This window comes from Bos mutus, chromosome 26 (assembly GCF_027580195.1).
Source record: "Bos mutus isolate GX-2022 chromosome 26, NWIPB_WYAK_1.1, whole genome shotgun sequence".
Classification (NCBI taxonomy): domain Eukaryota; kingdom Metazoa; phylum Chordata; class Mammalia; order Artiodactyla; family Bovidae; genus Bos; species Bos mutus.
In genome coordinates, this window is record NC_091642.1 from 14,663,543 (window position 1) to 14,680,204 (window position 16,662).

A 16,662-nucleotide genomic window follows, 5' to 3' on the forward strand; every position below is an offset into this window, starting at 1 on the left:
TGGGTGTTTATTAGCTCATAACATCTCGCTCTCTGCATTAACAGCAGTTCGTGGGGAAAGGCCTTTGACAGCGTTCAAAGTGGGCTTCTCATAGACGATGCAGACCCAGGGCAGACTTCCTCCAGAACACGCGCCTGGCCGAGGGTGGGGGTGGCGGTCCAAAAGGAGGGTGGAGGCGGAGAAGTGGGGTGCAGGCGGAGACGGGGGGTGCAGGAACCAGCCAGTGCCACCTCAACGCAGGGCCCGCGCACGCCCTCCAGCCCGCGCATCCTGCGGCGCCGGCCTGGGCGGCGGAGGAAGCCGAGCGCGTCGGCGGCCGCCGCAGGCTAGCACGGTAGACGGTCCCGTGGTCACCGAGGGTGCCTCCGGCGTCCCCACCCTTCCCCGCTGCCCCCGGGGCTGCCGGCCTGTCTCCGCCCCCCTCCCCGCCTCTCCGCCGGCCGGCAGGTAAAGCCGCTGAGGCCGAGGAGTAGGTGCGCTGGGATGATCTCACCCGCGCGCCCCGCGCCTGCAGGAGGAGGAGGAGGAGGAGGAGGAGGGCGGGAGCAAATCCAACTTCCGGGTAGCGAAGCCGCCCGCCAGCGGCATCTTGCTTTTTTCTTCCCCCCCACCCCCACACCCCTGCTGCACCCCCTCTCTTCTCCCTCCTTTCCTTTTATTCCCGGCCCCACCTGCCAAAATGAACAGCTCGGAAGAGGAGAAGCAGCTGCAGCTCATCTCCAGCCTGAAGGAACAAGGTAGGCGGGCGCGTAGCCGCCAGGTGCGGGCGGCCGCGGCCCGTGGGCGGGGACGGCTGGGGCACCGGGTGCGGAGCGGGTGGAAGCTGGGCGGGAGGCGTCGCGGCCGCCACCGTCACCCCCAGTAGCTCCGACACCCCGGGGAGAGGCGTCCGCCGCGCCCCGCGCGCTTGGGCGAGCCCCGGGGCAGAGGGTTAACGTGCCTGTGCCCCGGAGGGTCGCGCCGGGCCGTGCGGGAAGCAATTCCCCGTTGGTGGCTTTAGCTGGAGATGGTTTAGGGAAGGGGACGGGGGTTCGGCGCGGACACGGTCCCACGGTCCCCTCCCGTGCCACGCGGGAGAGGCGAGTGGGGCTGGTTGTCGTGGAGAGGGCGCAGTGTGGGCAGCTCCGCTGGCCTGGCTCCCTGGCCGCGGCCCCACCCTTGCACATTGGCGCTGGGAGGCCTGCCGCGCGGTTTGACAGCCTTTCTCCAGCTTTTCATTCTGGTTTGGCCTAGTTCCTCTTTCCTTCCCCAGCTGGGATTTGCAGGCCGTGGTGTGCTTTATCGCTTCCCATTTCTAGCAGTGGATTCGCCAGTGAGGCGGCACCCTGATGGTGTAGGGCTTCTTGATTTAGGACTTGGCTCTGGTTCGCAGAAAAGCCAGGCCTTGTAACCAGCATTTCTACACTGCCGGGTAATTAGATGCAGAACTGTTTTAGTATCCTAGTAAGTAACAGTTTTAGTCATTTTCATCGCTTCACCACCGGTCTGAACAAAGCCAAATTAAGATCGCATGTGAACCGAACACCTTTTCAACTTAAAATGATTATGTCCCTGACCAAAGGTGGCCTGAGAATACAGGTCAAGAAAGAGAGGAACCATACAGATTTAGGAAGTAAAAATGTGTGGGAACATACTTTTTTTTCTGAATAACTTGCTAACACGACCGGATCGTGGAAGGGGCCCTGCTCCGTGGTGAATCCTGGTGTTTAGTCCCAGCTTTTTCTCTTCTGTTGACTCAACTCACCAACTCTGTGATCTTGGGAGAGTCACTTCTCTTTTATGGATCTTATGGTTAATCAAGCCTTACTTGACTACAGGCAAGAGCTAAACCAGATGATGTCATGAGATCTGTCCAGTACTAAGACCTGTTGCTCCCTGAGATCACAACCTGTTCATAGGGTATATGGATCCCTCTGGGGTCCACATTCCTGAAAACAAATCTCATCATGACTGTTTAGTAACTGGGTGACCTTGGGGAAATTATTTCAGTTCAGTTCAGTCACTCAGTCATGTCCTACTCTTTGTGAACCCATGGACTGCAGCACACCAGGCTTCCCTGTCCATTGCCAACTCCCTGAGCTGGCTCAAACTCATGTCCATCGAGTCGGTGATGCCATCCAACCATCTTATCTTCTGTTGTCTCCTTCTCCTCCTGTGTTCAATCTTTCCCAACATCAGGATCTTTTCCAATGAGTCAGTTCTTCGCATCAGCTCCAAAGTATTGGAGCTTCAGCATCAGTCTTTTCAATGAATATCAGGACTGATTTCCTTTAGGGTGGAACTGGTTTGATCTCCTTGCAGTCCAAGGGACTCTCAAGAGTCTTCTCCAACACTACAGTTCAAAAGCATCAATTCTTCAGTACTCAGCTTTCTTTATAGTCCAACTCTCACATCCATACATGACTACTGAAAAAGCAACAGCTTTGACTAGACGGACCTTTGTTGGCAAAGTAATGTCTCTGCTTTTTAATATGCTGTCTAGGTTGGTCATAGCTTTTCTTCCAAGGAGCAAGCGTCTTTTAATTTCATGGTGGCAGTCACCATGTGCAGTGATTTTCGAGCCCAAGAAAGTAAAGTCTGTCACTGTTTCCATTGGGGAAGTTATTTAACCTCTCCAAAATGGGCACAACACGTTTCTCTGTGGTATCCAGCATCTGGAAAGTACTGGATACATGTTAATGGCTTTTGCCTTCCTAGTACCTTCAGCTCCCATCCTTGATTAGTCTAGTGGGTGGGCACAATGCCTTTATCTGGAATTTCTCAAGTGTTTTAGTGAAGGGCTGGATTTTGTTAGTATTTTATTGCTAATAATACCACCCCCACCAACATAAGGGGTTCTTTGTAGCTCAGTGGTAAAGAATCCACCTGCAATGTAGGAGATGCAGGAGATGTGGATTTGATTCCTGGGTCAAGAAGATCCCCCAGAGGAGGCAATTGTAACCCCTTCCAGTATTCTTGCCTGGGAAATCCCATGGACAGAGGAGCCTGGCATGCTACAGACCATAGAGTCGTAAAGAGTCAGAAATGATTGAGCAACTGAACATGTATGCGCACCCCCAACATGCTTGTCTCAATTCATATTCTAGACTTGAAACTTTTATTATTGATGATATCTGTCAATGGATATCAGATCTTTTGTTGGATGGTCAGTTTTCAAATAATGTTAAAATTTTAAATTTCACTTCTTTTTATTCTATATATAATTTCAAGGGTAATTTACCAATCCACATAATGCACAAGTTATTTATATTTGATTTTGGAACACATCTCTATCTCTGTGTTGGATTTGAGAGCTGAGGAAAAGGGATGATTCTTAAGTTTCTGGTTCTTTTTCCAATTATATTGGGAAATCTGTGCATTGTACTTTTAGAGGATATATTTCTTAAATAGGGCATGTCAAAGAGGGTAGAACAGCTGGACTTTGAAATTTGTGTTTCTTAAAGAGTACATTTTTTTTTTAAGCATATTGAGTCTGGTTACACAGGTACTGGGATTTCTTTTTCAGCCCACAGTGTAATTTTTATAGATTTCAAAATGGGGGCGTTTATTTGTCAATGGACAAAGAGTTGGGCATGAACTGAGTGACTAACATCACCCCACCATAGACTTCGATAGCAGTTGACTTGTTTCAAGAGTGTTTTGTTGCTGTTGAACCTACAGAACTGAGTTGGGAAGCTAGGGATTTGAGGTGTAAAAACAGGCACCTAGGTGTTTGGACTCTTACCAATATTGTGATCAGTTTTGTAAGCTGATGTGTGTGATTTATTTTTGAAAGTAAACAGTACTGTTCACTGCCTGTTAACACTGTGAATAATTTCACTATCTCTCGTTAATGTGAACAAGAACCATTATTGATTAAAGGCTTTTTTTTCTAATGCTGAGTAAACATATTCATTTACTCCTTTGACAAATAGCATGTACCTATCACATGTGAGGTCCATGTGCTAGGCACTGGGAGAGAAGATAGTGAACCAGACAGACAAGTTTAATGTCTAGTAGACAGTCATTAATCAAATAATCATATACATCAGTTTGTACAATTAACAGTTTGTTGTTCTAGGTTTTTAGATAGATTTTTGTTGGCTTTGAGGGCGTATACACATAAAGTTTTGCTAGACATTGCAGAAATGCCCCCTTGCCCACCTCAAATGGCTGTACCCGTTCACATTCCCCACAGCAGTGTCCATTTTCCAACGCATTGGTCAACACTGACCAGTGTAGTCTTTGTTGACATCTTGACAGTTTGTTTAATTTTTGCCTATCTGATGAACAAAAATGGTAAACCTTTAAAAAACGTGTTTGACCTGGTTATTAGTGAGGTTTGAAATCGTTTTTACATGTTGATTGACCATTTAGGTTTCATCATATCATTCCTTCCCTAGTGTTTTAAGTCTAAAATTTGCACCCATTCTTCAGGAGGGTGTTCAGAAAGAAAGTTCCCATCCACTGTGAATGGCAGAGCTGACAGCAGCCTTCCCTAATGTGAAGCCTTTAGTGGTGTGGTGAATAAGGTTGCTTTTGACAAAAGTTGTGAAATGTAATGACGGAGTCTGTCATAATATGAACAATCTCTAATTTATACTTACCATTCCCTAAGCTCTATGTCTTATAAATCACACCCACTTCTGAATTACTTCAAAACATTGTATGTTCTCTTCTAGTGAATGGTATAATTAGCTATATTATGTCTTTCTAGAAAGTTATATTATGTCCCTTTAAAAAAAATTAGCCAGTGTGCGATTGCTTATGTTCAAGCAGATGTTGAGGTAATGAGGTAATTCTCCTTTTGTCTTTTTGGGGGCTTTTTTTTTTTGGACTGATTGACATCTTTAATGCACTGAGAAATGGCAACTTGGGATACTATTTCCAAGCTTACTAAAGTGGACATTTTTCTTACAAAACATGTTACAATTTGCTCCCCTTCCAGAATTCTGCTGGGAAATGATAGACTTAGCTCAGCATTTGTTTAAGATACATGATTTTCTTTGTATTTCATTCAGCCCACATGCATTGAATATTCATAGCCAGGCACTGTGCTAGGCATCAGAGATGCAAAAAATCTTGTCCCTGCTCGTGGAGTTCCTAGTCTAGAATTGGTGGCCTCATTTGGGTCGTGTGTTTAAAGTCCTCTGGCCAAGGAAGGGCGGGGCATCTTGACTGGCAGCCTCCACAAAGACCAAAGGTTTGGAATAGTCCAAAATAGAATGATGTGCCACTACCAGAAGAGGGGCATGCAGGCTGGGCAGACACAAACAGCAGATGTCCAGTAAACTGTCACCATCATAATGCCATGTCATTTGGACCTTGTGGAGGAATTTTGTAGAGAATGATTCCCACTTAGTAAAACTGGTGTTCTAACATAAGACCACCACCAACAAATAAATAAAAATTATGGGCTAGGCTTGGACTAACACTTTTAAATGGCAAGATAATTGGTTTTAAGGCAGGATAACCTTTCACCTTGAGAGTTGGTATCATTTTCTCCAAAATTATCGAGCCAGCGCTCAAAAGTTCAGATGGAAATTGAGTCAAGCTTATTCTTAAGGCTGAGATAGTAATTAAAAGAGGCTTCTTCCAGTGTTCCTTTGGCTTCTAGGCTGTAAAGTAGCCAGAGCGGTATTTTGACAAAAGGACTGAAGCTGTTGTCCACCACGATGACCATATTAGTGTGCAAAGCCGAAGCATTGTCAGTCTTGGATCCATGCAAAGTCAGTCCCTAGAAAGCTGTTTGGAACTAACTGGTTGCCTTGGTGTCAAGTGCAAACTTGACTTTATACCACTATTTTCTAAGTGTGGTCCGGGGGCCAACTGTGTCTGAAAGAGCCAGGGAATATACGTACTTACTGAGTTGTTTATGAAAAGGCTGGTAAATTTTTTTTTCTTCATCTGATTACATTTTTATAAGATTTATATTTAAACTTTTTGCTTTTACAACAAAGTATAGATTGAGGACAGAGAAGGCAATGGCACCCCACTCCAGTACTCTTGCCTGGAAAATCCCATGGACAGAGGAGCCTGGTAGGCTGCAGTCCATGGAGTCGCTAAGAGTCGGACACCACTGAGCGACTTCCCTTTTACTTTTCACTTTCACGCATTGGAGAAGAAAATGGCAACTCACTCCAGTGTTCTTGCCTGGAGAATCCCAGGGACGGGGAAGCCTGGTGGGCTTCCATCTATGGGGTTGCACAGAGTCGGACATGACTGAAGCGACTTAGCAGCAGCAGCAGCATAGATTGAGGAAAGTCTGCAAAATATAAATGAGCATCTCAGTGAATTACTTTTAAAAAGCAAATATGTTCCTGCTGCTGCTGCTGCTAAGTCGCTTCAGTTGTGTCCGACTCTGTGCAACCCCATAGACGGCAGCCCACCAGGCTCCCCCGTCCCTGGGGTTCTCCAGGCAAGAACACTGGAGTGGGTTGCCATTTCCTTCTCTAGCGCATGAAAGTGAAAAGTGAAAGGGAAGTCGCTCAGTGGTGTCCGACTCTTAGCGAGCCCATGGACTGCAGCCTACCAGGCTCCTCCATCCATGGGATTTTCCAGGCAAGAGTACTGGAGTGGGGTGCCATTGCCTAACAACACTTAAATCAGAACATTTCCAGAAGCCCCTCATAACCCCTCAATACCATCAGCTTCCTCTAACTGAAGATATTCAGTACCACCAAAGATAAGTTTTGCAAGTTTCTGAAGTTTACAGAAGAGAAATCATACAGTATGTATTACTTGCTTCTGTCTTCTTTTACTCATTATGTGTATGGTATTTATTAATATTGTTGCATATAATTGTAGTTCATTTGTTTGCATTGTGCTCAGTTGCTCAGTCATGTCCGACTTTTTGTGACCCCATGGACTGTAGCCCACCAGGCTCCTCTGTCCATGAGATTTCCCAGGCAAGAATACTGGAGTGGGTTGCCGTTTCTTCCTCCAGTGGATCTTCCTGACGCAGGGATTGAACTGCGTTGCCTATGTCTTGTGCCTTGACAGGCAGATTCTTTACCATTTGAGCCACCTGGGAAGCCTGTGAACAGGCTCCACAAAATGGAAAAGGCCAGGAGGTGGATTTTCCCCTCGAGCTTCTAGAAGGAACATAGCTCTGCTGACACGTGGCTTTTAGCTCAGTGAAACCTATTTTGCACTTCTGATCTCCAGAATCCTAAGATGGATTGCTCATCCACTGTATGAATAAGACAAAAAAAAATTTTTTAAGCTAATATACTAGAGATCAGGGGTCAACAGACTTTTTCTATAAATGACAGAGATAAATATTTTAGGCTTTGTGGGCCATATGATTTTTTGTAAACCAGAGTATTTATTGAAAAGGCATTTTCCTAAAGTTTTTGAGCCACTGCTGAAGAAACCTCAGTTGGGTTACTTGTCTTGAGATGGACATTCAGCATGGCCTGAAGAACTAGATGGTCTAGTCAGAATTTCACTGTTCAGTTCAGTTCAGTTGTTCAGTCACATCCAACTCTTTGAGACCCTATGGACTGCAGCACACCAGGCTTCCCTATCACTAACTCCCGGAGATTGTGCAAACTCATTTCCATCGAGTCAGTGATGCCATCCAACCATCTCATCCTCTATTGTCCCCTTCTCCTCCTGCCTTCAATCTTTCCCAGCATCAGAGTCTTTTCCAATGAGTTAGTTCTTTGCATCAGGTGGCAAAAGTATTGGAGTTTTAGCTTTAGCATCAGTCCTTTCAATGAATATTCAGGACTGATTTCCTTTAGGATGAACTGGTTTCATCTCCTTGCAGTCCAAGGGACTCTTAAGAGTCTTCTCCAACACCACAGTTCAAAAGCGTCATTTCTTCACCACTCAGTTTTCTTCATGGTCCAACTCTCACATCCATACATGACCACTGGAAAAACCATAGCTTTGACTAGATGGACCTTTGTTGGCAAAGTAATGTCTTTGCTTTTTAATATGCTATCTAGGTTGATCATAGCTTTTCTTCCAAGGAACAAGCATCTTTTGATTTCATGACTGCAGTCACCATCTGTGGTGATTTGGAGCCCAAGAAAATAAAGTCTGTCATTGTTTCCATTGTTTCCCCATCCATTTGCCATGAAGTGATGGGGCCAGATGCCATGATCTTCATTTTTTAAATGTTGAGTTTTAAGCCAGCTTTTTCACTCTTCTCTTTCACTTTCATTAAGAGGCTCTTAAGTTCCTCTTTCCTTTCTGCCATTTCGGGGGTGTCATCTGCATATTTGAGGTTATTGATATTTCTCCCGGCAGTCTTGATTCCACCTTGTGCTTCATCCAGTCCGGCATTTCGCATGGTGTACTCTGCATATAAGTTAAATAAGCAGGGTGACGGTATACAGCCCTGACGTACTCCTTTCCCAATTTGGAACCAGGCCATTGTTCCATGTCTGGTTCTGACTGTTGCTTTTTGACCTGCATACAGATTTCTCAGGAGACAGGAAAGGTGGTCTGGTATTCCCATCTTAACTCTGCAATTAGGTAGATCAGTCTTACTTTGTTGTTGTTGTTGTTAGATGTAAGAGTAAACATATGCTTACAGAAGAAAAAAAGCATATGGACTGAAAAGTACAATTAGCTACTCCTTCTAGCTCGTTGTTTCCGAGTCTTTATTATATTCTCCAAAGGAGTCTTTTTTGGGGGGGTGTGGGGGTTTCCAGGTGGCATAGGGGTAAAGAATCCACCTTCTCGTGCAGGAAACGCAAGAGACACAGATTAGATCCCTGGTTCAGGAAGACCCCTGCAGGAGGAAATGGCAGTCCACTCCACTATTCTTGCCTGGGAAGTCCCGTGGACAGAGGAGCCTGGCGGGCTGCAGTCCAAGGGCTCACAGAGTTGAACATGACTAAGCATGCACTCAGGATCGTATATATGTACCTCTAGTAAGAGTTGATGAAAATGGCACTTCACCTGTAATCCTCTCCTAAAAACTTGTAGTCCAAGTCTAATGAGGACAACATCCCATGTTAAGGAACATTCTACAAAGTATCTGATCAGTGCTCCTCAAAACTGTCAAAATTATCGAAAACAAGGAAAGTCTGCGAAATTCGTCACAGCCTAGATACTCGATGGATATGAGTTTGAGCAAACTCTGGGAGGGGTCAAGGAAGTCTGGTGTGCTGCAGTCCATGGGATTGCAAAGAGTCGGACATGACTGAGCAACTGAACAAACAGCAAGATGTGTCTAAGGAGACACAACAACTAAATATAGTGTGACATCTGAATGCTCCTGGAACAAAAGTAGAACGCTAGGTAAGAACTAAGGAAGTAAGGTGTGGACTGTAGTTCATAATAGTGTGTCAGTATTCGTCCATTAATTGAAAGAAAAGTAACACAATAATGTAAGATGTTAATAATAGGAGAAACTGAGTGTACGGTATACGGGAGCTCTACTATATGGGCAGTTTTGCTATGGATCTAAAGTTTATAAAATCAAATTTATTAGAATCAGTAATGCCCACAACCTTGTACACATATAGCTGTAAGTGCAGCTGTAGGAAGAATTCTCAGGAGTGCAACTGTTAAATCACAAAAGTCTGGGTATTTTAAACTTTCTTGTGCTGTAGATTTTATTCAGAGCTGCTAAGAACAGCCAAGATTCGCTTTAAAATGTGGAAGGAACACTGCTTTTGGTCTTCTCTGCTTCCCATGCTGGCTAAGCATTTTATTTCATTTATTTTTTTTTTTAAATTGAACTATCTAAGTATTATAAACATTAAATCATGAGTCTTGAAATTTTTGTATGATATAGTGGACAGTAATATATTAGGATCCTTAGTTACTTGATTCTATCTCAGATCCTGTATGATGTAATTCAGGGTATGATTCTGAGACTGATACACATACATACATACACACATATATGTATATGTATTTGTTTTTTTTTTTTTAAATAAGACTTTGGGGAGCAGTTTTAGATTGTAGAAAGATGGAACAGAAAGTACGGAGAATTCCCGCATAATCCCTCATCTTCCCCAACTTTTTTCTATCATTATCATTTCATATTAGTGTAGTACAGATTATTGTACTACAAAACTGTACTACAGTTCTTAGACTTGATGAGCCAGTATTGATACATTATTATTAACTAAAGTCCTAGTTTGCATTAGGGTTTATTTTTTATGTTGCACATTCTGCGGGTTTAGACAAAGGTATGACATGTACCCATCATAACATTTATCAAACAGAATAATTTCACTGCTCCAAAAACTTCCTCTGTCCTACCTGTTCATTTCTCTTACTTTACCCTGGAACTCCTGGCAGCCACCCATCGCTCCGTCAGTTTTGCTTTTTCCGTTTGTTATATATTTGAAATTGTATAGAATGTTGCATTTTCCGATTGGCTTCTTCCACTTAGCAATATGCACGTAGGCTTCCTATGTGTCTTTTGTGCTTGAGAGCTCATTTGTTTCTCTTTATCCCTGAATAATACCCCATTGTATGGGTGTACCATTGTCAGTCTCTCCATTCACTTGTTGATGAGCATGATGTTTGCTTCCGAGTTCTGGCAGTTATGAATAAAGCGGCTGTAAACAATCACGCGGTGGTGAGGTAGGGGAAGGGGGGAGTCCTAGAATAGGTCTCCGTGTTTCAGTGAGCTACGCCCTAGGCTGTGACTTTCATAAGTGCTTCTAGTTTTAGTTTTCCCTGGTAGTAAGACAAGACTACAAAGGGTTGGAGGTGGTTATTACAGTCTCTTCAATCTGTTAGGCTCTGATAAAAGAATTTCCCTTGAGGGAAGGCCTTGTTAAGAAGAACAGAAGGCTGTGGGCGTATTTCATCATGGATACTTTTCTTGTCCCCTGCCAAGACCAGTAGGGAATTTTCCTCAGTATTGACTGTGAGGTCCTGGTAGCATTCCTGGAGGTAGGACTCATAAAAGCGTCAGGGCTTCCTAACCCTGCCCCTCACCTGGAGTTTTTAACTTTCAAAACTTGTTGCAACTGAACCTTTAGCAGTTTGTCAGTTAAGAGTTTAATTTTTCTTCCCCTGGCTTGGCACAGGAGGGGATTTTGTACCTTGGCTTCTTCTCCACTAGGTTGTGATCCTCTGTATCTACCTGAGTGTATCTCTGATTTTTAGAGTAGCAGTTTGCCCAGTGTCTTCCGTTCTCTCATGGATCTAAGAAGAGTTGTTGATTTTGTTTGTTCAGCTTTTGTTGTTGTTGTGAGAACGACAGTGTCAGCTTACAAGCTCCTTAAATGCCAGACCAGAAACCAGGCTAATAAATGTGTTTTAAAGTTACCTAGTTTCCTTCCTTCCTTTTGGTTAACTTGAAGTCCTTAATATAGTTTGTTGAGATGACGTCTTAAGCATCATTAAATCGTCAGTGCTGTACTGTGTGTTCTATCAGGTAAAGATTGAATTTCAGGTTTGCCGTAACTTCTTTTCAGATACGAAATGTCTCACCTTTGTGTTTGATTAGGCTTTCCAGCAGTGTTTTCCCTGGCTCTTCTAATGCTTTTATTAACAACTGAGGTATAAATGACTTCTCTTTCTATTCTGCCTTTAAGAGCAGGACCTATTGGGATGTGTGGAGAAGGGAATAATGTCCTAATTGAACATTATCTCTTATGACTCATGTCCTTATACCCCATTAGTAAGAGATGTTTCAAGGCTCCGTGGGTTTCAGAGATGCAGACTCAACAGATGAGAATATGTATTAGATGATCTCATGAGGCAGTGTTTTTTTTTTGTTTGTTTGTTTTGGTTATATTTGATGGCTTTTTAAAGCTTCATTTTTCTAAAGTACCTTGTTGTAACATATGAGGTAAGAGGCCCTTTTAGTTTGGGGAGGAAAGTATGTGCTCTTGCATAAGTTGTTCATGTAAAGACCTAGGTCCATTCTGCCTTCTTCCTGAATTTAGCACATGTTTATCAAGTGCCTGATAGCTCAGGTGGTGAAGAATCCGCCTGCAGTGCAGGAGACCCTGGTTCGATTCCTGGGTTGGGAAGCCACTGGAGAAGGGATAGGCTACCCACTCCACTATTCTTGGGCTTCCCTTGTGGCTCAGCTGGTAAAGAATCTGCCTGCAATTTTGGAGACCTAGGTTTGATCTCTGGGTTGGGAAGATCACCTGGAGAAGGGAAAGGCTACCCACTCCAGTATTCTGGCCTGGAGAATTCCGTGGACTGTATAGTCCATAGGGTCGCAAAGAGTCAGACACAACTGAGTGACTTTCACTCACTCACTTATCAAGTGCCTTCTATATGTCAGGCATTGTGCTAGAAGAGGACACAATGGATGGATAAAGACACAGTCTTCACCCCAGAGGATTATTTCTTGTCTAGTGCTTGGGCTTCCCTGGTGGCTCAGATGGTAAAGAATCCACCTTCAATGGGGGAGACCTGGCTTCGATCCCTGGGTTGGAAAGATCCCCTGGAGAAGGAAATGGCAATCCACTCCAGTATTCTTGCCTGGAGAATCCCATGGACAGAGGAGCCTGGCGGGCACAGTCCATGGGGTCACAAAGAGTCGGACACAACTGAGCAAGTAAGCACACCAGCACAGTGCCCATCACACACAGTGATGCTCAGAAGTGTTTTTAAATGGATGGCTTTGTGAATCAGCACACTGGTTCTGCTTCCACCATTTCTTACCATGGGATTTGACTTATCTACGCATTTGTATCTTCACATTTAAAAAGTGGATGTTAATATTTGGCTTAATTGCTCTACATCATAGATTTATATGAGCCAGCCATTCATTCATTATAGGCATGGACTCTGGCTTAGTATTCAGCTGAGTGTAAGGTTTACAGCAATTGAGTGGGAGAAAAGGCAAGAAAACAGATTTATTTTCAGACAACTTATTAATGTTGCATGTAGATGCTCCAGTAGAGATATGTGAACAGTACACACTGGTGAAAATTACAGTGTTAGTCACTCAGCTGTGTCTGACTCTGTGCGACCCTGTGAACTATAGCCTGCCAGGCTCCTCTGTCCATGGGATTCTCCAGGCAAGAATACTGGAGTGGATTGGTATGCCCTTCTCCAGGGGATCTTTCCAATCCAGGGGTCAAACCTGGGTCTCTTGCATTGCAAGCAGATTCTTTACCATCTGAGCCACCTGGGAAGTCACTATAAATGCTGATTTTTGCCCATGGTATATGGGGAGAGTTTCTTAGAAGAAATGACAGTTGAACTGCATTGAAAAGGAGGATGTGCGGAAGATGGGGAAGGGAAGACCTTATAGACAGAGGGGGAAATATTTGTAAAGACACCAGCGTCTGAAAGGTCTTAGAGGGTTTAGGGAAGTGTTGGAGCTTTGGGGGTGATGGGAGTGAGTTGTGGTCTCTGAATGAGATTCAGGTCTCTCGCTGAATGGAGAGAGGAGAGGGGAGTCGGGTTCCCAGATGTGATGCTAACATCTTTGGTGGCTTTTAAACAAGAGAAGGAAATAACCAGATTGCTCTGTTATAATGCTATCTATTTTGTAAAGAATGAACTTCGTATACAGGGAAACTAGAGGCTAGAGGAGGAGTTGTTGTCAGTCACTAAGTCGTGTCTGACTCATTGTGACCCCATGGTCTGCAGCACACCAGGCTTCCCTGCCCTTTCCCATCTCCTAAAGTTTGCTCAAGCTCATGTCCGTTGAGTTGGTGATGCCATCCAACCATCTCATCCTCTGCCATCCCCTTCTCCTGCCTTCAGTCTTTCCCAGCAGCAGGGTCCTTTCCAGTGCATAGGCTCTTCACATCAGGTGGCCAAAATATTGGAGCAGCTTCAGCATCAGTTCTTCCAATGAATATTCAGGGCTGATTTCCTTTAGGATTGACTTGTTTGATCTCCTTGCTGTCGAAGGGACTCTTCAAGAGTCTTCTCCAGCAGCACAGTTCGAAAGAAGCACTGACTACAGAGGAAGGGCAGATTGGAGAGACATTTTGAGATCTGAGTAGTGTGAAGATCCTTTGGTGGTGAGGGGGAGGTGGGGAATCAAGGCGATGATTCCCTTGATGCTGCGATACTAGCTTTAGAACTAGGTAGATGATGGTCATGCATACAGGAAGTAGGGTGGTTGGGCAAAATTTAATTGATAAGTTCCCTTTCTAACATGTTGCGTTTGAGGTGCTTGTAAGGTATCTGGGCAGAGATGTCCAGAAATACTGTCCAGTAGAACTTCCAGCTGGGATGGAAGTGTTCTGTGTTCACTGTCCACAGTGGTAGCCACTAGCCACGTGTACCTATTGAGCAGCTGGAGAGCTGAATTTAAAATTTTATTTTAGTTAACTTAAATGTAAGTAGCCACATGTGGCCAGTGGCTACCAGATTTGACAGTGCAGGTCTTTTGTAGTGGTTGGAAATACTGATCTGGAGCTAAGGCCAGGATGGGGTGGTTAAGCTTCCTGGGACTGAGAGGCGCACTGGACTCTAAAATGCTAGAACTGGAAAAGGTCCAGGCCAACTGATTGTTGTTCATCCTAGCCAGAGGTGTTATTGGCCTGTAATTATGACTTTAGTTGTCGTGTTTCTCAAACAACTAAGTCTCCTCAGCTGCTTCCTGGGATGGCTATGGCATGGTCTGCAGCTTGGAAAGAAAATTCCCTTTCTTGGCTTTAGGGGGTTAGAAAATAGAAAACCAGCATGATTCTTGAAACACGTGCTTTGCCTGATATTCTCCTTGTTTTCTCCACATCTTCCTTTTTCTTCCATTCCGTTCTCCTATGTAGTGAGTCTCTTCTTTGGCTGCACATTAAAATCACCTGGGGTGCTTACTTCTCATAAAAAAATATGGCTGTCCAAGGTCCACCTAGTTAAATCAGAATCTTGGGTTAGGGGGGAGTGGAGAGGGAATTAGGCAGCTGTGGGATTTAAAAGTGCCTCAGGTGATTCTAACGTGCAGCCAGGATTGAAAAGTACAGCTTCAGACATGCCTACACTTCTTTGGCACCTTCTGCTTTTTACTACACAAACTACAATTGATCTTTAGCCCCGCTCTCTTCTCCTTTTATTTGGTGGAGGGTAATAGTACTTAGCATTTCAGAGATTTTTGCCATCTTTCAGGCCACGTATGACAGAAGTTAGCCTGAGACTGAAGGGTGTTAGGGAGCAGCCTGATCTCATACCTTGTGTAAGGATTGACATACCTTGATGTAATAGTAATCATTTTAACAAAAACTCAGGATCTTTGATCTTACTTGTGACAAATGGGGTCCTTTAGTTAAGGCATGTGAATCCTCAGTTGTGGCATGTGGAATCTAGTTCCCTGAGCAGGGATCAAACCTGGACCTCCTGCCTTGGGAGCATGGAGTCTTAGCTACTAGACCTCCAGGGAAGTCGCAACAGTTGAACATTTACTATGCCTAAGTGTCCTTGTATCTTACATATTAGTCAACCTACTCTTAATAACAGTACTATGAGAGATGTACAAGTGTTATTCCTATATTCCAGATGAGGAATCTGAGACTCAGAATAACCAATTTGCCCAATGCCCGTGGATAAGTGAAATGCTTGGGCTGCACTTTTAAATTGCTGTGATGTGACTTTACAGTGAAATATACTTTAAGGGATGACGTCTTCCCAAGCTGCAGGTATCTTTCCCGTGAAAGAGTTGGTCAAATAATTTCTTCTTTTTTGTTGATTAATTCAGCATTTGGAAGATTTCTCTCATCAAATCACTTGAGTTGTGCAATTCATGGTAAAAGTTTTTGAAACTGTGAGCCAGGTATGAAATGATAAGGCTTACTCTGTGACACTTTGGCATTGCCAAAAAAGAAGTAGCTGAATAACATAGGTCACTACAAGTTTAGTGTTTGCAAGTTTTGCTAAAAATGGGGTTACATATGTATTCACTATGATGTATGTATATGTGACTGTTGGTAAGGCAGTGAGCTTGGTTTTTTAATTTCAAAGAAATAGAAGTATATGAGTAAATGTTTCTATGTCCTATTCCCCAGGTGCCCCTTCCCACTACTAAATGGTTGAATTCTTCCCATACTTTTTCTACCCCTGGGCAGGTACCTGGTTTCTTTTTTTTAATTGTATTCAGTCTTGGAAAACATATTTTCTGTGGTTTCCATTAAGATATGATAGGTGAAGGGTTCATAATTAATGCTTTTCATAAAGACCCAGTAATTGGGAGTCTGGACTCTATTGGCAGTGGAATGGAAGAACAGTTACCAGTTTTTTTGAAAAGGCCTTCAAAGCCGTTATCTAATGTTTTAAACAGGAAAAAAAATTTCTTAAGGTCAATGTGAGATCATGGTTTTATAATCCTTTATTGCTTTTTTTGTATATCTGTAATGTAGGTCATCAAGAATAGAGCGGTAAACCAGTTTTGATTTTTCAACTTTATCTAAGAATACTTTTGAATGTTAAGTAAACTGAAGCAAAGTCTCTCACTAAAATATTTACTTCTTTTTTGAAACAATATTAGAAGTAGTAATAAGATTTGAGACCATGACCATAGACTACCCAGTGATGTAAGTGGATAGAATCTCTTAGTTCTTAGAATCTTAGTTCTTAGTCTTAGAATCTCTTAGTTCTTGTTTCTTTTTGTTAAAAAAGGAGGGACAGGACATTTTATTGAATTTTCAGACCCGAGGACAATTTAGTTCATACTCATTGGTTTGGTTTGTATGATGGTGGCTGGTAAGGAGCTGGTGAGCTTCAGTCTGTGATTAATCAAATCTTTTCTGTTGAAACTGTTTTTAAAAGGGGTACATCTTTACATGTATG

At 43.5% G+C, this 16,662-nt stretch overlaps 1 protein-coding gene across 1 annotated transcript in view; it reads left to right on the forward strand.

Annotated features, from left to right (window-relative positions):
- The first annotated feature begins 282 nt into the window (after positions 1-282).
- Positions 283-16,662, forward strand: part of SHTN1 (shootin 1) — a 109,705-nt gene continuing 93,325 nt past the window's right edge. Inside the window, exon 1 of the mRNA XM_070363311.1 lies at positions 283-737. Coding sequence (XP_070219412.1) covers positions 680-737 — 58 coding nt within the window. The 5' untranslated portion in view covers positions 283-679. The remainder of the gene's footprint in view (positions 738-16,662) is intronic.